This window comes from Panthera tigris, chromosome F2, assembly GCF_018350195.1.
Source record: "Panthera tigris isolate Pti1 chromosome F2, P.tigris_Pti1_mat1.1, whole genome shotgun sequence".
In the NCBI taxonomy this organism is placed as follows: Eukaryota; Metazoa; Chordata; class Mammalia; order Carnivora; family Felidae; genus Panthera; species Panthera tigris.
This window is the reverse complement of record NC_056676.1, coordinates 36,988,698-37,013,531: the sequence shown is the minus strand read 5'-3', so window position 1 is coordinate 37,013,531 and position 24,834 is coordinate 36,988,698. Positions and strand designations below refer to the sequence as shown.

The 24,834-nt window shown below is 36.5% G+C and overlaps 1 protein-coding gene across 2 annotated transcripts; it reads left to right on the top strand.

Moving 5' to 3' along the window:
* Positions 1 to 587: 587 nt before the first annotated feature.
* CALB1 (calbindin 1) lies at positions 588 to 21,725 on the top strand. Of its 2 annotated transcripts, XM_042973317.1 has the most exons (11): positions 588 to 666; positions 1,200 to 1,276; positions 5,469 to 5,543; positions 14,233 to 14,316; positions 14,431 to 14,487; positions 17,707 to 17,784; positions 20,005 to 20,060; positions 20,144 to 20,183; positions 20,312 to 20,365; positions 21,213 to 21,284; positions 21,612 to 21,725. In XM_042973317.1, the coding sequence occupies exons 1-11, from the start codon at positions 588 to 590 to the stop codon at positions 21,723 to 21,725; spliced, it is 786 nt and encodes a 261-aa protein (XP_042829251.1). The 2 variants fall into 2 exon arrangements, with proteins under 2 accessions (XP_042829251.1, XP_042829252.1); XM_042973318.1 differs by lacking the exon at positions 5,469 to 5,543.
* The last annotated feature ends 3,109 nt before the right edge of the window (positions 21,726 to 24,834 follow it).

Below are 24,834 nucleotides of genomic sequence, written 5' to 3'. Positions count from 1 at the left end.
CACACACACATCATTTATATGCTTGTATTCTTTATCAGCTTTCCTTTTGCATCTGAAAATCAAAACCCCTCTCTGTTATTTCACTGTAACATTCAGGAATAAAGATACTTTATGGATTAGGAGAATGTGGGGGCAAATGTGTCTGTTTTCAGCCTCCAGTCTCTGAGCTAAGGATCTCCCACCACCTGCTGCTTCCTACACTCCCAAACTCCTGCTCCAGCTAGCTTTTCTGGGAGGAGAGGAGAAAACTGGAAGGGAGGGGAAGAAGGTTTGTGTGAGCAAGAGGCGGGAATGAGGAATGGGAGGCAGGAGAAGGCGTGGCCCAGCTCGGGCCGTCAGGATAAATACTCAGAACTGGGTGCGGGGTGTTGAGAGAGAACTCCGGAGGAACGCCTGAGCCGAGCAGCACCGAGGACAGCTCCCGGCAGCGCCTGCCCCCGTCTTCCTCCGCAGCCCAGATCTCTTTCACACACACACACTGAGGTTCTTGCTTACCCCATACTCGCACGGACACACACACACACACACTCACACGCACACACGCACACACACACACGCATACACGCAGACACATACTCGGCTGTACAATGGCAGAATCCCACCTGCAATCATCCCTGATCACAGCTTCACAGTTTTTCGAGATCTGGCTTCATTTCGACGCAGATGGTGATTATCTTCTCTTTTTAACTGTTTGAAGACCCCTTGTTCCTGCCCTTTTCCACCTTTCCCCCTCCCCTAAGCCTCCTGATCCTATTATCCCTCGTTTCTTTACTTCTTCTCCCACCTCCCTAATCTTGTCTTTCCGGCTGGCTGCCAAACCATCAACTTGAAAGTTTATATATTTTTTTTCTGTTATCCCCAAACCTTAAAGTTTTTTTCCTCTCCAAGAACGTTAATAGTAGAAAATGGGGGGGAGGGGGAAGGGACGAGGAGGAAAAGTGAGAGAGCGAGAAGAGATTGGGGGACACTGCACCCCAAAGTTTGTATGGCTACACTTAACATCCTTACCATCCTCCTTTGCCATTAGTGGGTCTAAACTTTGACACTCAGAGGGCAGGGCTGCCGCCCTTTCAGGGTTAATCAATGTAGAGGCAAGAGAGAGCCTTGCGGGTGGCCAGACAATAGCTGTCATGGAAATTGAAAGGGGATGAAACTCAGAATGAGATGTCTGATACCTGGGTGCCTCTTTGTCTTTGCAGGAAGTGGCTATCTGGAAGGAAAGGAGCTGCAGAACTTGATTCAGGAGCTCCAGCAAGCACGGAAGAAGGCTGGATTGGTAGGTTTAAGTTTGCAACGGAGGAAAAAGACCTTCAACCTTTAATATATAAATATTCTAGAGTTTTCATAATGAGCCACCGAGATCAAGTGGTTTCCAGGGAATGTAGACAGGGGGGATGCAGATTTACTGACTGAGAAAGGAGAGAAAAAGCGCCTTTCCCAATTGTGTAGGGGGGAAGATGAGGTCAGGCTTAGGGGGTGAGGGTGTTGGAGGGAGAGAAAAAGAAATCCCCTAAAGGGGAAAACAACAACAACAACAACAATCTTACATCTGAAATCAGAGCTTTTAAAATATAGATTCTATACTTGTACGTGCTTTAATAATGCTTAAAAGGAAAATGTGGGTGCATGAGCTCTTTTAACAGATCACCACCTCTTCGATTGAGTTCTATTAGGTCATTTTTAACTTCTCCTTAACTCCGTGAGAGGTGGGGGGTAAAAACACATTTCTGCCCCTTGGTGGTCAGGAAACAGATCTGCAGATTATGGATCTCTTTTTCTATTGCCACTTATTGTTGACGTGGTTGGACAGATAAGAAAATGTTCTGTCTTGATCTTTCTCACTGGGGGAAAGTTGAACAACTTGCAACCTAATAATGAGCAAGAATTTAACAAGAAAGGTATTGATTTGTGTTGAGAGGGAGAAACCCAAAAGTCAGAGATGTAACAAGTAAAACAATTTTAAGAATTTCATGTATTTTTAAAAAGCAAAGTTATATTTTGATGGGAAACAATTAATGGGGTCTTGAAAACAAGCTATATTTGTGATTTAAGCAATAGGTAATTAAGTAAATGACAGTCCTTACTAATTATGAATGACTTACTTTTGGGTATAAATTTACCTGTTAAGAAAAGATGTTGTCAGCATAAAACTAAAATATACCCAGCTTTAGAATACAGAGGAGATGATTATGCAGAGGAAAATAGGATAAGAATTTTACTAATGTACTGGAGTTTATGTAAGACTACATTTCCAAAGACTGTTGGATTTGGGCTAGTTAGATGTTAATGATCTTTGGCTTTTAACTACTGGTTAGAAAGAGATTTTACATTACAGATTAGATACATCTTTTATGTCTTTAGAGGAAAACATAGGTGTATGTGATTCTTTAGCAAATCAACACCTTAAGCACTGATATATATATATATATATATATATATATATATGCTTATTTATATATCTTATAAATATATAAATAACTAATAGAATTACCTTTTTTCCTATCTAAATTGAAAATTGTGTGATACACAGCTCTATACAACATATTCAAAAGACTAACAGAGGACTCTAAAATGTATTATAATGTATTGCAGAACTATCAATTGCTAAAGCATGAACCAAATCAACACTCTGGGAATTGTTTTACCCCAATTTAATATTATATGAACCTGAAAGTATAATAGAATGAGATCAAATAAAATAGAAAATGTTTTATATACTCTCTCCACACCCTCCCCTCCTTATATATATTACCATATATAGATTCCTGTAATATTATCACAGCTCTATATATCTTTGACTAATAAAGCAAAAACAATTCCTTCTCTCATTTAAAAATATATGTTTAAAATATCTGATTGGAAAATGTTACTAGCCATAAAATTTTGAATTAAAGCATTGTAAAATACCCCAGCAGCTAAATGATTGTATTTTAATTTTTCTAGATATAATTTTAACATTGTGATTTATTTTCAATTTAGAAATTCAAATACTTAGAAACTATAGTTTTTCAGATGTTTCTTTTCCTCTTCTCATTTTAATATTTGCACTTTTTTGGTAAATAAATAACTTCATGCTGGAGTTCTAAAGATTTTAAAGTTTTTTTCTACTGTCCAGTCTCTAATAGAATATTAGAAATTCTATATATTAGATATTAATCCAAACATAACAGACTTGAGCACAGGTACAAGATTATATCAAGTTGCTTAATATTTTGATTATTGAATTTTTTCTGGGTTATATATATATATAGGCTTTGCATAGTTAAAATCTAAATTGAGATCTAGGTTGAAAGGTTCATGTACTAGACAAATATTTCACTATACTATTGACCCCATTGTAGTAAACCTTTACATATTTCTTCTCTTTTTTTAGGACATAACAACCAACCTTAAGAACCAGGTTTCTTTTCATTTCTGGCCACAGAATAACAAATTTCATTGTATTAATAGAAACATTGTTTGGCTTCTCAGATTAATAACGTGAAATTTTAAAAATTTCACTAATATTAACTATAAGTGAATATAACATTAATGAAATATAACAACCCAAAATATGTTGGAAAACTACCTTTTGTACTAAACACAGTATTTAGTCTTTAAATTTGCATTAATTTTTATAAAGCTTTATTTTATTGTCATCATCATTACATTTTGCATTTTGTTTAAAACGTAGATTTTTGACATAGTTACAACCCAAGAAGTTCACAAACTAAATGCCAAGTCTGCTAGTTGGGGCATCTGGGTGGCTCAATTGGTTAAGCATCTAACTTCAGCACAGGTCATGATCTCACAGTTCGTGGGTTTGAGTCCTGCATCGGGCTCTGTGCTGACAGCTCAGAGCCTGGAGCCTGCTTTGGATTCTGTGTCTTCCTCTTTTTCTGCCCCTTCCCTGCTCATGCTCTGTCTCTCTCTCTCTCCCTCCACGCCCCCCTCCTCCGTCTCTCTCTCTCAAAAATAAACATTAAAATAAAAAGTCTGCTAGATAAACTAGTGGTACTATACAATTTTAAGATTTAAAATCAAATGCTTTGGTTTTTGCTTAAGGTATGTGCATAAAATATAACTGACAGTCCCATTGTTGCCAAGAGGTAAATGCTTTCATTTTCTTACAGTTGTTGCTGTAATAAAATTTAATAAATGCAAGTTACAATTAATCCACAGAAGAATTTTGTTTTAAAGACTACATTGTAATAAATTGCTTGATTACTATTTACTACCTCAGTTCTACTAAACATATTCACTTTAATTCAAAAAGGATTCTATAACAACTAATAGTAATAATATTTAGCCTAAATATAACTCTTAAACTGTATTAACCTATCTATCCCTAAAGCAAACTCATGTGATAGATAATACCACCATTTTGTTAGTTACAACAAAAACTGAGACTTTAATATACTTTCCCAAGGACATAGAATAGGACATTAGTAAAGGCTGACCTATTTTAAATAGGCTTCAGTTAATGCAACAGGGCTATTTAAAATGGGCTATGTTGGAGACCCAAGGGTATAAATGCAACTTCCTGAATACTAGTTCTATATTCAGATCACTAGTTTACAGTTCACGGCCCTCTAAGCTGTCAATATGTGAAGAGATTATGTAAGCAATAGAATAGATTAGAAAAAAATAATTCAAATGAGATCCAAGCATTCACTTTGTCACTATTAAACATGTGTTCTTATACTAAAATACATGGGAGAGAAAACATCTCAGAAAAAAATGGAAACAAGGAAGCCCTGGAAAATGCTCCCTAAGTTATTCTTGGAGGCAAAGATCCAAAACATATAACCAATGGTTTATAATAAGGTCATCAGTATTGTCTGTCTCTAATGAAAGTACAAATTGGTCAAGTCATTTTTTTATCTGACTTATTTTTTTTATTTAATTTTTCAATTTATTTAATCAATAAATGCCACTTCTATGTTGGAAACACAGAAGACACTGGAAACATTGAAGAGTGACAATGTGAGTCACTCTTCAACATTCACATTTTTGCTTGTCCAAACTGAAAATACCTATTATTACTTTCCATGGATAAAACATGTTAAAATAAGGGAAATGTTATAGGGCAATTAGTTGGAGCAATATAAAAGAACGTTTCTTGAAGCAAGCAATGTTTAAAGTACATCAACAGTGATCATTATATTTGAATTCACTAACAGTTATGAACTGAATAAATCTGACTATATTTTCAAAGTATAGCACATTCTCAAAACTAGTAATAGAAGATAACTCAGTGATTGAATCAGAAGTGATCATGGTAACCCTTTCATTTGAAACCAGTAAATACTGTGTATCAGCTATGTCTTTAATTTTCATGAGAATAGTTAATTGCTATGCATAATTACAAACGGTTTCAATTCCAGGGTTTGGTTTTTTTTTTTTTTTGCATAAATCATTAACACCATCACAAGCATAATTGGTATTTTATTTAAATAAACTTCTTACCTACTTTTATATAATTTTAGGAGTTATCACCGGAGATGAAAACCTTTGTGGATCAATATGGGCAGAGAGAGGATGGAAAAATAGGAATTGTAGAGGTAAGAAACTTATGCATGTTTCGGATCTACTTTTAATAAGTGAGCTTATTGTAGTTGTGACCAACTCAAACATGATGTGGCAACACCAATTTGGAGAGGATTATTTTGCCTAAGTAACATGTTCTTTTCTGTTCAAAACTATGAACTAAAAAACGTCAGAAATGTGGGGCACCTGGGTGCTTCAGTTGATTAAGTGTCTGACTCTTGATTTTGGCTCAGGTCATGATCTCACAGTTGTGGGATCAAGCACCACACTCAGCATGGAGCCCACTTGAGATTCTCTCTCTCCCTCTCCCCCTTCCCCCCTCCCCCACTCATACTCTCTCTAAAAATTAAAAAAAAAAAAATTAAATGCTCACAAGTGAAAGAGAACCTAGAGTTTGCCTAATCCAGAGCCTAAATTTAATACATTATGAAACCAAGACATGGAGAGGTGAAATGATTTGCCTTCGGCCATGTGCATATTTGCTGGCATCGATACGGTTAGAAGCCCAAGTCCCAGACTTCTGTATGAGTACCTATGCCTTTATGTTACCCTGTTTCACTTGGATAAAACACCAAGTGCATTGTATAATGGTATTTTTATTTAATAGTATAGAATTTTCTATTAAAATATAAAGTGACATATTTGTAATCCCTATGACGATGGCAAAAGCTGCATCCTGGTTCCTGAAATTCTATTCTAGATTGGCAATTGACCTTAATAAAAACACAAGAGGTAAACAAAGTTAGTGAATATTTTATGATGTGTTATAGGCAAGGATTTCCCTTGAGTCACTAAAAGTATAGCTGTGGGTGTCAAATCTTATCTTCTGACAATGACTATTTCTGTGGGGGACAAATATTTTTTATGAATCAGGGAAGCAAAACTTTGATTATGCCTCGATTCTTCCGCATTCTCAGATTTGTGCAAGAGCTGTTGCTTCACTTACTTGTACTTTTTGAAACTCTGGTGTCCCAGCTACTCTATCTCTGCAACCTCTTAGAGAAATTGAGTGGACAGCTTTATCCAGAAAAATTAATAAGGTCATTTTAAAATATGCCATATCAAAAGTATAATAATATTGTTATAATATTCTTAATAGATTAGGTTGTGATGTACTCTGGCTGCCAACAACATGTAGTTATAATTTACCTTTGATTCAGAGAATTAACCTGGTTTTCAAATACTTGATCATATAGGACATCTTTCATGTTAATGTGAAATACTTATTTTCAAGCAGCTACTACAAACGGAGTTAAGGAAGGACATACTATTATTATCTTTGTAATTAAAATATTTCCCTGGAGTATACACATTCCCCTTTGCCTATGTGTAACTCATTACTATATAAATAGATAAATTAACAGTACTGGGACTTACAGATTGACATAGAGGCCAACTAATCAAGGTATGAAATCATTGAGGACAAGAAAATAACATTTAAATGAACATAAATGATATGAGGCAAATCTATTTAAAACTAGTTGGAAAATCTAAAATCAGTGAAATTATAGATGTGCCTATCTCAGAGTTTGGTACACTTTATCATTCCAGTAGAGGAAGGACCATCATTTTATATTTAACATATTTCACCTTGAAAGACTCCAATGGTCTCAGCTACTTATTTTAATTTCTTCAGTTATAGTAGGTTAAACAGTATTATAAAAAAGCATGGATCCAATTCACATGCATTTTATACTTTTTAAAGGACTAAAATAATCTGTTTTGAATCCAGGTTTTACTATTTATGGTACAATCACTTAAGAATTATAATTTGAAGTCCTATTTGAATGAGTGTCCAGGGGTCACTAGCAGATGCATTGTCCTGGAGGTATGAGGAAAGAAATTTCTCTAGAAGTTTGAGATAAGAAACTGTTGTAGAAAGTAGGTTGCATGTGTGAGAAAAGATAGTTAACAGAAGAGGATAAAGTTAAGGAAGGCTGAAATAAAGAATTGAGGAACTTTTTTTTTTTAATTTTTTTTTTAATGTTTATTTATTTTTGAGACAGAGAGAGACAGAGCATGAACAGGGGAGGGGCAGAGAGAGAGGGAGACACAGAATCTGAAACAGGCTCCAGGCTCTGAGCTGTCAGCACAGAGCCCGACGCGGGGCTTGAACTCACGGACCATGAGATCATGACCTGAGCCGAAGTCGGACGCTTAACCGACCAAGCCACCCAGGCGCCCCGAGGAACTTTTATAGCAGTCACAATAATAAAATTTACATTAGTATGACAATATACAATCTCTAAATAAATACATTCTCTCATTTGATCCTCACAACAAAATAAAGTAAGCCTAAATACAATATGAGGGTCTATTTTTATAGTTGGGGAACCTGAGACTTCAATAGAATTTGACTAATGTTAAGGAAAAAATAAGAAATAAATGGGGGAACAGCCAGAACCCAGCCAATTTCTTCTAAACTGGTTGGCCTTTTTTTTTTAATTAATAAATGATCTGTGCATTTTCTGCATGAAAAGAAAATAGTTTCAATCATCAGTAGGTTGATTTCTTATGGCAAGGCTTTATGTTTAGCCCAATTGAACAGGATGCACAAAGTATAGAGAAGTTACCAGACCAAAGCACTTGAAACATGATTTGGACAAAACTTTCAGATCAGCTGAAGCAGAATAAGAGAAAACTTTCTAATAAATTCTTATGTGTCTCACTTAACATTCCAGGACACAGAATTTTTTGCTGAATGGGACTCCTGGGAATAACTAGCCAAAAATCCTCATTTTAAGGATGAAGAAACTGAAATCCAGAAAGGTTAAATGATGTGTCCAAGGTCCCACTGGCAGGAAGGACAACACCTTCAGAGAAGCCTAGATTGGACTTGGATTTCAGAATTCTTTTCATTAATCTGAGTTATCAGCCATGGTGTAAGAAGAGGGGTGGAGTGGTAATTAGTTGAAAAGAAGAGAATTATAGAATGGAGAACAGAAAGAGTACTCAATGCAGGAGTTCATAGGCACGTTGATTCGGTCTAGGGTGGTTAAGTAGGAGTGAAGAGAGTAAAGAGAGGTTCTGAAAATCATTGGAAAAAAAGAAGTTGAAAGTTGCAGATTGCATGTAGAAAACTGGGATGGGAAGGGTAGGGAATGCCTGAATTTATAACATGCCCTCTAGTGTCACTAGGAAGTTGTATAAAATGGAGTTCATCTTTTCTTTTTTCAACTTGACGTATATCACTTGCTAAGAAATCCTATATATAATATGGGACACAAACACACAAATCCTAGCTGGGAAAGGGAAACCCCATGTTTTCCAAAATATGTGATAATCTACCTACCCATATCAAGATACTGTAACTTTGGTGTTCAAACGGAAAAGAAAGTAGATTTGCCTACATATTTAATAGGTGTATTCATGGGCTCATCAAAATCTAATCAAGGTAAGCCAAATGATATTCATGTGGTTGTCTGCTTTCCTGTTGGAAATGGGCTAAAGTGATTTGGCTTTAAGTGAGATATGTTGCTCAAAAGATCAGAAAATACAGTGATTAATTTTCAAAGTTCTGTCCTGAAGTGCACTGACCTTGCCAACAACATACTTTTGCTATCTAGAAATATTTAAAATGAAGGGTAATATATAGATATCTTTCCTCTGGACTTTTAAATTTCATGTCTTTAAATAGATTTTAAAATTCACACAAATATAAAGAGATTCCTAATACGAACTGAAAACGGCAGCACTGAAATTCTGAGAAAACTGAACAAATACCATGACAGTCAAAAAACTGTTCTAAATTTATTCAGACTAATAGCTCTATTTCAGAGAAGGCTGATTAAAATAATTAAAACAGGAAGGCTGAATGATTCAGCAGATAACGTGAGCACCAGAGAAGAAATTTCTAGTAAGCATAGATATTTCCCTTAGATATCAAATATGTAAGCTTTTCACCTGATCCCTTGGGCAACATGTGAGAATCTACCACCCTCTCCAGTTTTATTCTATCTATTTGTCCAGGTCAGTACATCCACTGAAAAAAATAGATCTAAAAGCTATTTTAATCCTAAAACTGTAACAACCCTCCGAGGGAAGCAGACACTTCTGTAGACTTTCCCTCTTTTCTTCCACAGTGGGATTTGAGCATATGAGTTTAGCTCTAGTGAATGTAATTTTTCATGGCAGACTACTTTTCCACCTCAGAATTTGGGGAAATGATGGACAATGAAATCAGATTAAAAACTTCCCTCTGGCTGCATGTTTTTAAATGATTAGGAAAACGTTTTTGATTGAAGATTTTAATGGAGGGTGATGAAGGTTACAGACGAGGACCTAAAAGTGAAGAAAGTCAGACTATCTGATTTCAAACCTGGCTCAAACTATAAACTGTCTGATAGCAGTTCATTTATCCATTCTGCCTCTGTTTCCTTGTCTGTAAACAGGGATGGTATAGGAGGACCAACATCAAATTTGATAAAGCATGTCAAACAAATGGATCAACCCCGGCACACTGTAAAAGCTCAATAAATATATTTGCTAGAATATATTTTAAAAAAAAAACTAAAAATCTACACCATTCTGAATGCCAACCCTTTTTTCCCACTTCTTATATAATTTTTCATATTCTAATTGTTAAACTCAACTTGTCTTAAATTTATATGAGATTATTTGCCTTCCAAATTTCCTGGAGTCACTTAATTGCCTAGGAAAAATACTTCTCTGGTTCCCAAATGAAAGAAGTGAATGCTTTGTTAATATGTGAAGGAGGTTAACATGTACCATGAATGTCTTCAAGAGTTAAGAATTATGCCTCATATGTGCTTTGACTTATTTAGCTCGGGCATTAGGTTTCCAGTAAAAATTGCCCTTCGTATGTGCTCTCCTTGCACCTAATACTTACCTTTATCACTATATCTACTTTTCTGAAATTGTAGGGAAAATCTTTGAAATTATCTGCCTCCCTATAAGGTTCTTACCAGCAGTGACTATGAATCCCCAGCATCCAGTGCAGTGCCTAATAGGTTCTGAATCACAGCTACATGAGCTATAGCAAGGACTTTCAACCTACTTCAAAATGTAAGGCAGGAGTTCTACATAATACCTAGGAATAAAAGAAAGATGTAAAAAAAAAAAAAAAAAAAAAAAAAAAACCCTGTGACATGTTCAGTTCTCTGGGAAGCAGATCTAAGTTGAAAATTAGCAGTTTAAGGAAGTTTATTCAGAAATGCTCTTGGGACCAATACCTATTGAAAGGAAATGAAAAGAACAGGACTGGGCAGAGAGAGACTAGGGGCTGTGATACGGTCTCAACGGAGGCTTTAGCTGATGCTACAGTGGGCTCTAAAGCTGGGATGGCCAGTCTCAAGTTGTGTGACAGGGCTGTGGTTTTTGTTTTGTTTTGTTTTTTGTTTTGTTTTTTATCTCCACGTGGATCACTCTTGGGACACTGGCTCCTTGGGAAGGCAGTTCTCTTCAGCCTAGATAATCTCCCAAAGTCACCCCCAAAGACTCTCTCAAAGTAACACTGTCAGGACCTAAAGGGAGCTCTGGGTGGAATACCACAATATCCATCCCAATCTCTATCCATAATTCAGTAATAAGTTGTTTGAATTATCTCTAAAGGAAATCTCTATTTATATACAGCCTTTGCTGACAGTAGACCATAGTCAATTGCCTTCATTCATAGGTTTAGTAAGATATTTACTGAAATGTTTGCAGGTTCTGGGCAGAGAAACAGTAAATAAGACACAGACACTATCCTCATATATAGTCTGCATTTATATCTAGGAGAGACAGGCAAACACACTTTTCCTTCCCAACTCTCAATGACAAGTAACCAGTTCTCACAACTGAAGCTTTGAGGGTTTCTGGTCACAACTGTCTGCCTTCTATTCATTCCCCTGCAGTTATTCTTCGCTCTCTTTTCCAACCCACAACAGAGTTTTGAGAGTTCATAAAAAAGCAGGCAGGTAGCCCAAGAATTAAGAAATTAGCAAAAACCTTGGAACAGGCAGGACCGAATACTTGCACGGACCGCAGAGACTTAGCAAATCTGAGAATAAAGCAGCCTTACTTGACACCTTCAATAAAAGGCCTCTCACACTTTGTAGATACGCTCTTAGACACCAGAGTTGGAGAGCTACTGCACCCAGCTCTGAAATTTGAACATTGATGCACAGTGTGTTGATGGAAACATCAATAGCAGGACCATTACATTGTGAAACACACCTTTAAAAAAAAATGATTTCTTTGTGTTCACTATACGTACATCCTATTCACATTTATTCCGGTGTCAATCTGTTTTATAAATTTTTTAATGTTTATTTTTGAGAGAGAGAGAGAGAGAACAAGTGGGGGAGGGACAGAGAAAGAGGAAGACACAGAACCCAAAACAGACTCCAGGCTCTGAGCTGTCAGCACAGAGCCTGATGTAGGGTTCAAACCATGCACCTTAAGATCATGACCTGAGCCGAAGTCGGACTCTTAGCTGATCGAGCTACCCAGGCTCACCTCATTGTGTCTCTTTTAATGGCTAGCTTGTCTTATTATAATCATTTACATGTTTAAGACTCCTTTTTAATGTCTATAAAGTGGGATGGCTCTATATTCAGTTTAACATTAATAGTTCAAATTAATAGATTGAATATGTCAAATGTAGTTTCAATCTATATTTTTGTAAATAATGAAACCAAGTAGGACCAAAATGGCATGGCAAAAGAAACATACATTTATACTAGACATGGAGAACAATTTTTACCATCTCTATATTTGACATTCTAGAGACGTCTAAACTTAATGCAAGTTATATGAACTTTAATTTTCAAAACAAAGATGGTTAAAATTCTCCCTTACTTTACATTTTGTAATTGCTTGCTAGTTCATTCTTTTATTTTTTTCTGTTTTCATGAATTTGGAGGATTTTAATAAGTGTAATTTTTTCAGAAAAATTATTTTGTGTTCAAAATACTGAGTTATTAAAATACAAGCAATATAGAAAATTACAATGGAGACAGTAAAAATGAATACTATAAGTCATGTTAAGTAGGTATGTTTAATGAGGTGAAATTATCAACCAATCCACAAGCATTTATGTCAGGCATAAAGCATGGCTGAGCACACTCTGGGCATTCAGCAGATGAAGACAAAGAGCGGCCTCTGCCCTCCTGAAATGGATGGTCCGACAACCTACAAAGTGGTATCTGACAAGTTACATACCAATAAATAGAAGAATTGCTACTTGCTATTTCCTATTCCCTAAATGAATGCTTATGTTAATATACAACTATACTAGTGACCTTTGTTTCAAAATAAGAAATGTTTTCTGACTGAGTCATATTAATATCCTAGTAAGATATTTGGGTCTGTTCTTAGTTTCACTTCCATATGTAGTGTCTACAAACTGAATGGATCTGGTTTGAGGTATCATTTTAAAGACCCAAAAACAAGTGAAAGGACATATTATATGGGCATAAAAAAGCAGAGGTTACTTGCATATAAGTTGGAATGATATGTTTTCTATTAAATTTTATTTTTTAATACCCCTCAGTGGATGAAACTTTTTAAAGGAGGGGGTGGGGAGCTAGTCTTTCCTATAATTTAGTAGAAATTTTGGAACTTATACTGAACTTAAGTTGATCCATACCATAGGTTCTTGGGCTAAAATCCAGGGATGAGCATCCATGCTTGAATTTCAAGTGAATCATCAACTTCTGGAAATCAGATGAAATATAGTTTGTGTAGGTTCATTCTTTAATGGTGAAGATATGGTGATTCTACAAGATTCTCAAAGTCCTTTTGAACCCAGTACATTTAAGAGATGTTGGTTTCTACTTCAATTCCTTATTGTAGTGATGAGAGTACTAAGTTCCAGAGGTGGCTGAGGGAGTTGCTGGGGACCACAGCTAATTAGCAGCTGAGCCAAGAATAGAACCCATGCCTGCAGTGAGGCCATCAATCCAGCTCCCACCCTCCCTGCACACAATAGATAGATTACAATCATCTTAAAATGGGATCTGGAGCCCTTTTATCTTCCAAAAAAAAGGAGGGGAGCAAGAGAACTGAAGTTATGAAATGAGATCTAAAGAGACAGGTCATAGTGTTGAAATGGAGATCATAAACCCGGGCCCTGGTTCCAACAGTGGGCACCCTCTTGGATGAAACCAACAGTTTAAGAACAGATTTTCCCTCTTTCTGTTTAGTTCCACTGTTCATCTTGAGTTGTCTTCCCACCTCTCTTTCCACTGCCTTACAAGTATCTTTAGTGTATCTTCCTCGCATCTCTAGGCTTTCTCCTCAGACCCGGGAATTCATTGCTTCCCTTTCTTCCTTTCCACTACATTCACATTTCTCATAGTTTCTTTCCTTCTACATGACATGTACGTCCCCACATTGACATGTATGTACCCCACATTATATGCGCCCTGAGAGGAACAAGACTGCTCTGTGGCACAGAAGAGGTGAAGGCCGGGATGAATCTGCTCAGATGAGGAGTGGTCCAACCAGTCCTATCTGAGCTTTCCGGGCACACGAGGACCAGCCAGCCAGCCAGCCAGGCAAGGCCACCCAAGCATTGGAAAAGACACCGGCTCTGTGTAGGAACAAAGTATCAGCAAGGGAAGGTCATTCCTAACGTTTTTCCTCTCCCGGCTTTCTAAGCAATAAAACTGCTTCGAATAAATATGTTCAAAAAGAACTAAGCAGGAAGTAATGACAGAGGCTTGCTTTCTTTACAACAACTTTTCACAACTTTTTCAGTTGGCTCACGTGTTACCGACAGAAGAGAACTTCCTGCTGCTCTTCCGATGCCAGCAGCTGAAGTCCTGTGAGGAATTCATGAAGGTAAAACAGAGCCCTGTCAATGAGGGAGGTCTTCAGAAAGCTACTTAACGCAGGAAAATGGTGGCTTTTTTTTTTTTAATGTGTTTGGTTTTCCTTATCCCAAATTACTTACAGACATGGAGAAAGTATGATACTGATCACAGCGGCTTCATAGAAACGGAGGAGCTTAAGGTAAGCAAATAAATACGTGTGCTAAGCTTTCTTTTTCCTTTTAAATACAGTTATGAACTCTGTAACATTTTAAAAAGCCTCCCACGAAAGCAACTAACTGTTGAGCAACGGCACACTTTCCCCCACTCTTCCACATTGTTAATGAAGTACCAGATGAAACAAGAGACTTCAAGTACGTCTTCAGTTCTATTCAGCAATGCAAAAGAAATTAGCATTTTCTGTGGTGCAAACAAATTGTTATACTAGATAGTCAGATATAACAGGATACTAAGCCAAAGAAGACACTCCTTTTCATTGAAATTTGCCATTTTATTTTACGAATTAAACAACTAATATAAAGAGATTTTTCTCTCAAGAGAAAGAGAGACAAGTATTGGACGCCTACTATATGTTACGCACATTCTTTTACCTAATCTCCACCTGAGTTCTGAAGTTAGTACTACGCTCCTGAGGAAAGAGATAAAGAGAAGTTTAGTGATGCGCTAAGGCGACACTGAATGAAGACACAGGGCTGCAGTGTTTAAACCCAGACTCCTCTGCCTCCAAGTTCCCTCGACATTCCATACCACCTTCTGCCTCTCAACAAGAACGACAGAGTCCTCACACGATCCCACTTCTGAAAAGTTGCAACTTTGAAAGTGAATTTAGGAACTTACCTCTCACAAACGTACAGAGGAGCTGGTGGGGGAGGAAGAAGATACAAAGGAAAAGGCAAAGTGGTCTAGAAATCAAGTTATTCTGTCTGATTTTTCATCTTTCAAATGGGGGTAATAATACCTTCCTCTCAGATTTATCGTGAAGCTCAAGTAAAATTCTGTGCATGAAAGATTTTGTGACACTCACGAGGCACAATAAATTACATTATTCACGAACTCAGTAGTTCAGGAACTCAGTAATTTACTAGTCTTTCAGAAGTATGGCAACATCTTTCTCTCATTTCCTCAAATCGTCCCCAAGACTTCTCAGTCCAGAAGACCCTATTTTGTCTATCTGCAGGAAATAGAATAACTAAAAGGGAGGCAAATTGATACTTACTGAGCACCTATGTGGTGCTCAGTACTATGTGGCTGGTAGAGTACTAGGGGCTTGAAATGAATTTTGACATTTAATCCTCACAGAAAACTTGCAAGGCAGGTATTATCATTCCCACCACGCAGAGAAGGTGAAATTTACAGAGATTGGATAATTTTTCAAAGTTACCTAGCTGCTTACAAAAAGAATCTAGACGATCTGACAATGTTAATGATGTTTTTTTTCCCCCCACAACACCACATACTTCCAAGCTTCAGGCATCAAGAGCTACCTCTCCTGTTGTCCTGTGTGGAGATAGGAATATCAAATACCATTTCCTCATCATGGTTTAACACGGTTTAAGTCACATACAGTTTTTTTTTTAAGTTTTTTATTTTTGTTTATTCTGAGATGGGAGGAGGGGCAGAGAGAGAGAATTCCAAGCAGGTTCCACAAGGACAGCACAGAGCCTGACATGGGGCTTGAACTCACAAACCGTGAGACCATGGCCTGAGCCAAAATCAAGAGATGCTTAACTGACTGAGCCATCCAGAGGCCCCATTCACATACAGTTTTAGAGATGGAACTAGGATGTTTGTACCACTGTAAAATTGCTAAAACACATTCAACAGCAGCTTCTTGGAAATATAAACATTTTAAATGTGAAAACAAGGTCTTTTACACAAACTTGCAACACAACAACCTAGAGCTCACAAGGTGACAGTTAAACTTGTGTTTTTATTCTACAGGACCAAAAAAATAATCGTTTTCAAGTTCATAATGAAAACCTTAGCTCATTTCCAATACTGACCTTCTTTGTTCTACATTTTATTCTCAGAAAGAGATTCTAAATAGAAGTCCTCCTCTCTGGGGAATTTTAAAGATAAGTTGGCATTCTTTTTTAATGGATCTTTCAAGAAAGCTAATTTTAAGATCCATAATAGAGTAAAACATCACTTGCTCTCAGACACGACTTTGAATCTCAGCGTCCCGAGGTTTCTCCCAGGCTATTTTTGTGACCACCATTTTAGTCTCTGATGAGGCTTTTTAACCCAATTAATCTCTGACAAAAGGCTCATAAGGCTCAAAAATAAAATTCACCCCCAATAGATAACTTTGAATTTTCCATGCTTCACTTTGGCTTTGAAGTGCAATGCTTGAAATGAAAATAAATTTAATCAAACAAAGAAAAAGGTCTCCTTTCTCAGAAAGAATGAAGTTAAATCAGCCCAGCAGAACTGGTACATTTGGGAAACAGAAAAACCACTACAGAACCAAAGATACCCAATCCTTCAATAATATCCAAGCATAGTATTTGCTCAGTTTTCCATAACTGCTTTAATTCATTTTCTGAAAATAATAAAGAAGTTGCAAATGAACAGCACTAGACAAAATGATTATCATATGCCTGAGTGCTAACACTTTTATGTGGCTTTCATAAAGCTTTTTATTTCTTTTTTTTTAAAGTAAACTCACTCCTAAACTCCAACTGTCAAATTAATAATCATCTTTTTTCATCCTTCCCACAATAATCTCTATTTTAATATGATTCATATATCCTTCAAGGATTAGATAATATCATCTGTGGCCAGCTGTTTTAGTCTGAACAACCAGCTGAAGCATTCTCTCCAAGGTGCTTGGGACAGCATCAAGCCTAAAAGTTAACTGACTGGCCCTTCAGTGAAACAAGCTTCCTAGTGGTCAAAAGCTGATGTGAAAATACAGCTTGCAAGGAAAGAAAATCCACTAGAAATTAGAGGTAGTTCTCCATCTGGCTCACTAAGAATTTTCACTCATGTTACAAAGGCATAGAGAGGGGCCCTTGTGTTTCTTAGAAAAGTCATACGCGCCTTTGTGAAGATAACATTATGTAGAAATGCATCCATTGGGCTGGTTGGTGTACAAGCTTGTACTCAGATTCCTACACAGTGCACAATCCAGATACTCATTTAACTGAAGTCACAAAAGCAGTGCAACACAGACTATAACACATAAGGCAGATATACCTGTCAAAGGCAGCGGCATCATTGGAATGCCACGTGAACCGTGTAGAATAATGTCCCTTCTAAGGTCTTCTCCTCACCCAGTTCTACCCTCAAAAAGAGGCCTTCTTTGCATTCTTGGGATGTTCCATTTCAGGGCGGCCTGAAATGAAAGCAGACTGTAGGTTACTGATGACATTTATCTGAGCGTTCTTTGTCTTAACAGAACTTTCTAAAGGACCTGCTGGAAAAAGCAAACAAGACTGTTGATGATACAAAACTAGCTGAGTATACAGACCTGATGGTAAGACTGATCTTGGAGAGACTGTAGCCCAGGGTCTATGAAATATTACTATGTTCTTGTTAATTCCCAAGGCTATGGAGGATACATGAAATAAACCATGGTATGGGCATCACTTGCACACAGGTATCATTTCACTTGAAAAGTGAAATACTTCAGGATGTTTACACCTTGTGAGGCTGAGTGAGAGCTGTTATCTTTGGCTTTAACATAAGTAATCAACACGAGTATTTCTTTTCTTGTGGAACTGGGTAATTTTTATCTATAAAACATCATTTTTCTTACAAAGCCAGTGTAACTATATCACCAAACTTTGAGTGAGGCATTCCAAATGTACCCTGATGCTATGATAAATAGTATAACCAAGACCTCTTATAGAATATTGATAATAGAGCCAAGAAAATTGCTTTATACATAAGCCCTTAATGATTTAGGAATGAACACATTTATGAAGTTCTAGGTAGAATAATCCAGTGCCCATGAAGGTCATTAATTTCAAGTGGGTAGTTTCTTCATTTTGACTCACAGAATTAAGACTATGAAGAAAATTCTTTGCCAAACTGATTAAACTATGGACCACTATTTTGGCAACATTTTAATTAGTTTTTGAAATTCAGGCAAAATTTTAAATTATCCATATCAGTACATATATGTGGTTTAAGTACTGTAAATGTACAGTAAATTCTTACAGTTTTAAAATAAAAACCCATAAAATATAAGTGTATATTATAAAAATTATGTTATATTAGGTTGATAAAGGGGTTAGACTTTTTAGTTACCCTGGAAAGTCATCTTATAAAAGGTTTGATTATATTTGATGTAATTGAGGCTTACTTTCAGCCCATCCTACTTTGATGTAGGGAAAAGAAAAACACTAGAACTTTACTGTTGTCTTATTCACTATACAGTGAGATTATGGAGTGAGACTAATCTTTAATTTCAAAACGATTAAAAATTTTCATTGCAAGGAAGTATCCTTTTCTATCTACTTGTCATAGCATTAGCATACAAATGTGTCACAGTGGACAGATCTGAATAACTTCTGGAAATGGACAATAACCTACATTTATTAGTTTTCTGTTTTGTGCCAGTCTTATGGGATGTCTATTTAAAGTAAAGACTCCTTCCAGGTGGAAATTTGAAGCAGTCTTTTAAAAACCACTCAGATGGGAGTTTCCCCCCTGTTGGATTGGCCTGGCGTATCTGATTCAATGTCATAAACCAGTTCAAATCTGAGAGGCAAATTAATCAAGAACTAATTAAAATTTAAATATATATGTTGAGAAATATTCCCCTATGGACACTAAATTGTGTGATCAAGTCCAATGTCTTGGTAGACAGTTTGACAATATTAGGACTCATGGTCAATAGATTGTAAAATGTGTCAGTATCGGACCCTGAAAAAAAATCTGCCTCCTACAAGGAATGTTAGAACATCTGAAACCATAGACTCTTCTTTTTCTCCCTAAAGAGACTTCACTAAACCTATATCCATTATGACCCTGATAACATTCCTTTCTTTAAAAACAAAAGTGTTGCTTTTTCACATGTGTAATGTGCAAACTTTATATATTTTAACACATTTCATCTATAATCCTTCCATGTAATATAATACAGCAGTAGTTGCTACTTTCTAAAAACATGAATGTTTCCTGAATAAGGGTAGGAGTGTATTTATATATCTGGACGTGTCTTGGTGTATGATGTACCTGTAAGTGCAATGAGGAGGTAGCTAGTATCCGAGGGTAAATAAAACAATTGAAAATGATGCAAAAACTCTATTCTCTAAGAATTTATTCATTCTTCTTCAATAGAAGTCTATTGCTTCTGTCTGTAAGTTTATGCTCTAAAAGAAGGAAACAAATATTTATTCTCATATCATTCTTTGGAGAGTTTTAGGGTGTGCTATATATTGCCAGACACATTCTCTCTCACATCTTGATACATACACATACTTGCAAGAAAAATAAATGATGGTATTCTAGAATCTAGCTAAGATCACTATTGCTCTGTTTGACTATTCTACATTGTCCTGATATACTCTGGCAATTGGCACAACTTACAGAACTAAAAATTTACTCAAAGCTTAATAAAAGCTAGTTTCTAGAATTTTGCTGCCTGTATAAGTAATTGATAACTCACAGTGCTTTACTTTTAATTTTCTTCTCCTTCCTGCAATAAATCATTCTTCAATGGCTACAACAATAATATTCTGTCTTTCAGCTGAAATTATTTGATTCGAATAATGATGGGAAGCTGGAATTAACTGAGATGGCCAGGTGAGTTTAGGAAATACATGGATATTATAATAAGTTGATCCTTGTCCGGAAAATCTCATCTATTAATATTTCTCTCTCAAAAGGTTACTACCAGTACAGGAGAATTTTCTTCTGAAATTTCAGGTATTTCTCTTTTCCCTACTGTAAATATTATTTTCCTTGGAAAGTTAGACTGTGGGAGATTTGCCAAGGGAAACACAATGAAATACAATAGTAGCATTTTAACCTTTTCTCTCTTCTCTATCACCCAGGGAGTCAAAATGTGTGGGAAAGAGTTCAATAAAGCTTTTGAGTTATATGATCAGGTAAAAGTTCATTTTTATCTATAATTTGATTGTTTAGGAGAGTTTGGAAAATGCTCACTTCAGTGAAAACAAATCTCTCAAACTAAAGGTCCATATTAAAAGTAACAGGAGCTATTAAAATTACTCAGCCAATTCATTCTTGTCACAGGAAATGTATTATGGTATGTCCCAATCAGACAAATCTGGATTCCAATCCCATGCTGTAATTTATCTATTTTGAGGCTTTAAATAAGACACCAAACTCCTCTCAACCTCAGTTTCCTCATTTGTAAACAGGAGATAATAATACCCACTTTACAGGGTGGAATGAGGATTAAGTTAGTTGAAAACATCCAGCAAAATCCTCCCCACCATGTGATAGATGGTGACATCATGCACATGAGGAAAGTTTGTTAGTAATGTCAATAGTTGACGTCCTTTATTTTCTTCTAATTTCTCTACTTCTGGACCAAATCTGACCTCTTGGGCTCTAGCATAGCTCTGCCACTACCTGCTGTGACATCAGGCTAGTCACATAGCCTCCCCAGGCCTCAGGGTCCTCATTCACATGAACGTATTTATGACCACTTAATTACTTCAACAGGAGGTGATATTGTTAGCATAAGATGAAATGTTAAATCTGAAAGTGCTTTGAAAAGTTCAAAGTGTTTTATAAATGTAAGGTGTTGAATGAGAGGCAATTCACATGTATTTTGGACCTCGGGAGCAATTAAGCATCTTGAGGGTCGGACATGAAGACATTGGAATATCTGCCAGTGAGATTTCTGAGGATTTCAATTGTTTCTGTTTATTACATCCCCCGTTATTGCTCAGTTGGTTGTATACTGGTTTTTTTCTGCTCCCTCAGGACGGCAATGGGTACATAGATGAAAATGAACTGGATGCTCTACTGAAGGATCTGTGTGAGAAGAATAAACAGGTAATTTTGTTACCATGCCACTTACTTTTTAGGCAGACTATAAGGATCCATCCACCACACATCCATTTTTGGAAGTCTACTTTAAAGATTTATACAGCAGCAGCAGAATTCAATTCTTAACCTGATTTGGCACTGGCCTAAATCAGTGTAACTGTGATAAATATATTTTAAAACAACCTTGTGATTATTCACTTTAGTGTAAGATTTCAATCCAGCTCTTAATGGATTGATGTAGCAAGCAGTTTTCATCCTATGTTTTATCACTTGACAGTGGTTAATTAACTTCCATATTTAACTGGATAACAATGCCATCTATGTTCTATACAGGACCTGGATATTAATAATATTCCAACATACAAGAAGAGCATAATGGCTTTATCAGATGGAGGAAAGCTGTACCGAACGGATCTTGCTCTCATTCTCTGTGCTGGAGACAACTAGAGTTAATGACCATGACCACTTACTAGCGATACATTGTATCTAAAAAATAACTGTGCACTATAAGGGAGTAGGCTGTATTTTCTTTTGTATCTGTAAATTTAACTGCATATAGCTAATTACCCAGGATGTGTGGCACTTTCTTTTCAGCTTGTTTCTACACTGTTTGTAATGTACAGTTTTTGTAACTACATGATTGGAAAAGAACGTCTTAGGCTCAGGCCAGCCAATACACCCAACTGGGAACAAAAAATAACCGAACACATTCTTGCTGTCACAAATATAGTTGGACATGATTTCCCTAAAAATTCCATTAGGATTAATCTCTAAAATTCTAGTCTCTGATGTGTAAATGCACATGTGTCACTGAATAGGAGAATTATACCTAACAAGTTACCGCTTCAGACAATCATAGGTCTGTCCCACAAGATAGTTTTAAGCTGTATTTCCAATTATTAGGAGGAATGTGCTTTTGCATCTAAAATACCAAAATATCAATCAATAGTTAGTTATTTGTGGCTCTATGAGGTTAACAGTCTCACTAGACAAGACTTAGTTAATTAATCAACAACACGTCTACTGCTTGAATCCATACCAAGCTATTGGTTCAAGTTAATTTGATGACAAGGAAGAGTAGCACCAGATGAAACATAAATCTGTCTGATTCTACATCTGTATTTCCAACAAGCCTACTGTCAGAGAGTGTGACCTTAATCCATTTTCTAAACTGTTTTCACGTGTTGCAAATTATAATTATTCTAGTCAACTGCTGTTTTTATGTCATATTGTGTGATCTCTGATTAAATTATATATGCCGAGTATCCTGGTGTCTACTTTGCATACTTCCTGGATTTTCTTTCCATGTAGGACTGTCCATTTCCACCAAGGGTGTCTGCTGCCTCTGAAAATATTTTTTTCTAGCTATAACAACTCTATTTTTTACTACATAATTAACTTTTAATGTTAAATTCATAGCACCCTGATTGTTGAATGTTATATCATCAAAATTTTGTGTATTCTGTGAATTCTATATATTTCATATTGAGATCAGCATTCAAAATAGTTCTATTTCTATCTGCAAATAGTTTCAAATGAGTTAAAAATAACATCTGAAGAGAAATACTAATGTAATCATTTATCATACTTAGCAAGGGAGATTCTAAAACGTTCTTTTGACCTACATCCAAGTCAGTTTCATATATTTGTAGCTAGAATATCCTATACTGGTTATACCTGACATGTAATGGTTGGTGACTTCGGATTCTTTGATTGTGAAGCAGAGAGCTAAGAGTTATGTGTCTTTATGAAATTTACAAAGTTACCACCAAAGAATTAATGGTTCTAGATCAGTTTAAATGTCCCCAATTCTATAAATTCAGCACTACTTTTCTCAATTCATAGAAATCACGACAAAATAAAAGTGAGGTATCTCTTTCCCTCAAGGATGAACAGAAAATAGATCTGTCAAAAAATAAAATTTATCAAAATGATGTATTAGATTGGCTTTGCTTCTAGTGTGTAAATGGAAGCACTGACCTTAGGTTGAATTTAACGACTAAGAATAAAGAGGAAAATAACTCATTGCTTGTATTTTTGCTTCTTCCTCAAAAAGTCAGTGGACATGTAACTGGTAATCAATCCAGGTGGAAATGTAGGATGCTCAAGTTATTATGGCCTAAGAAATCTAAATAAATGTAGATCTGCCTGCCTCAGTGAATCATTGTATGTCTTATGAAGAGAAGCCTCCAACAATAAGATTTACAAACAAAGAAATCCCCCAAAATCCAAATATTTGAAGTTTTTTGCCCAACTGACATAATCAAATAGTTCTTTGTGAAAGATTTTTTCCAAAGGAATAGGAATATACAGAATTTCTTACATTCATCTGTTCGTGACAGATGAAAATAGCTGTTAATTACAAAGTATATACCAAAATGAGGGCAGGCTTGGCACTCTTACCATTGTAGCATTGAAGAAGAAAATAAGGGGTGCCTGGGTGGCTCAGTCGGTTAAGCGTCGGACTTCAGCTCAGGTCATGATCTCACTGTTTGTGAGTTCGAGACCCACATCAGGCTCTGTGCTGACAGCTCAGAGCCTGGAGCCTGCTTTGGATTCTGTGTCTCCCTCTCTCTCTGCCCCTCCCCTACTCACGCTCTCTCTCTTCCTCTCTCTCAAAAATAAATACATATAATTTTTTTAAAAGGAAAACAACAGCGATAAAAGTCTGATATCTGGGGTCACTTCCTAGAAAGCCCATAGGAATAATGTTCATGAATCTAGCACTTGGCCTATCATGGTGAACTTGAACTCCTGAGCTCTATCAGGGAAAGAAATTCTTACAGCTCAGCTAAATCAGTCACACTTCCTTCTAAGTGATGGGCCTGCCTCCTGGAGCAGAAAACAGAAGAGAGTAAAGGAATCTGACAGGGCAGATGTAAGGTAGCTTATGCACACCTACCTCAGATTACAAACAAAATTCATTCCAGGTACATTATCAATCCAAGTGCAAAAGGTATACAGACAACAATGTGTTAGAGTATCTTCCATCCCTCATGCATGGAAAGATTCCTTAACAACCAATTATGAAAAAACATTGAGTAATTGGACCCTATTAACCTTAAGAACTTTATTGCCCACCCCCCCTCAAAAAAAAAGTCACTGTTAAGAGAGTAAAAAAAATCAAACATCAGAGTGTGAGAAGATATTTGGGTTGGCTCAAAACCTTGAGAGATTTCCAGGTGAAATCTGAAATTCTTCCCCATACACAGAGGGCAGGGAGAGACTGAAGAAAGAAACAGGATTCCAAATTATAGGTGGCAGAGTAATAAACAAGGGAACTTACTCAGGAGGCTTGTCTTGAATAACCCCAGGACGGATAAAACGGATAAATCTTCATACTCACCCACCGGAATCTTTTTTTTTTTTTAACGTTTATTCATTTTTGAGGGAGAAAGAGCACGAACAGAGAGTCCAGGTAGTTTCAACAACACGTTGCTGACTCGAGGCTTCATGCTTGAAAACCGCTCCAGCCAGGAAACAGTGGGTACGTGGAACCAACATTCCAAGGGGATGAGAACCCTCTGATTGCCCAGGTGCAGCTCTCGGGTCAACC

What these genes read in the sequence shown, in the direction of transcription:
- CALB1 (XM_042973317.1), top strand. Translation starts at nt 588, where the DNA reads ATGGCAGAATCCCACCTGCAATCATCCCTGATCACAGCTTCACAGTTT. An exon ending in CCTGTGAGGAATTCATGAAG is followed by an intron (nt 14,317 to 14,430) that starts GTAAAACAGAGC and finishes AATTACTTACAG; the next exon opens with ACATGGAGAAAGTATGATAC. An exon ending in TAGAAACGGAGGAGCTTAAG is followed by an intron (nt 14,488 to 17,706) that starts GTAAGCAAATAA and finishes TTGTCTTAACAG; the next exon opens with AACTTTCTAAAGGACCTGCT.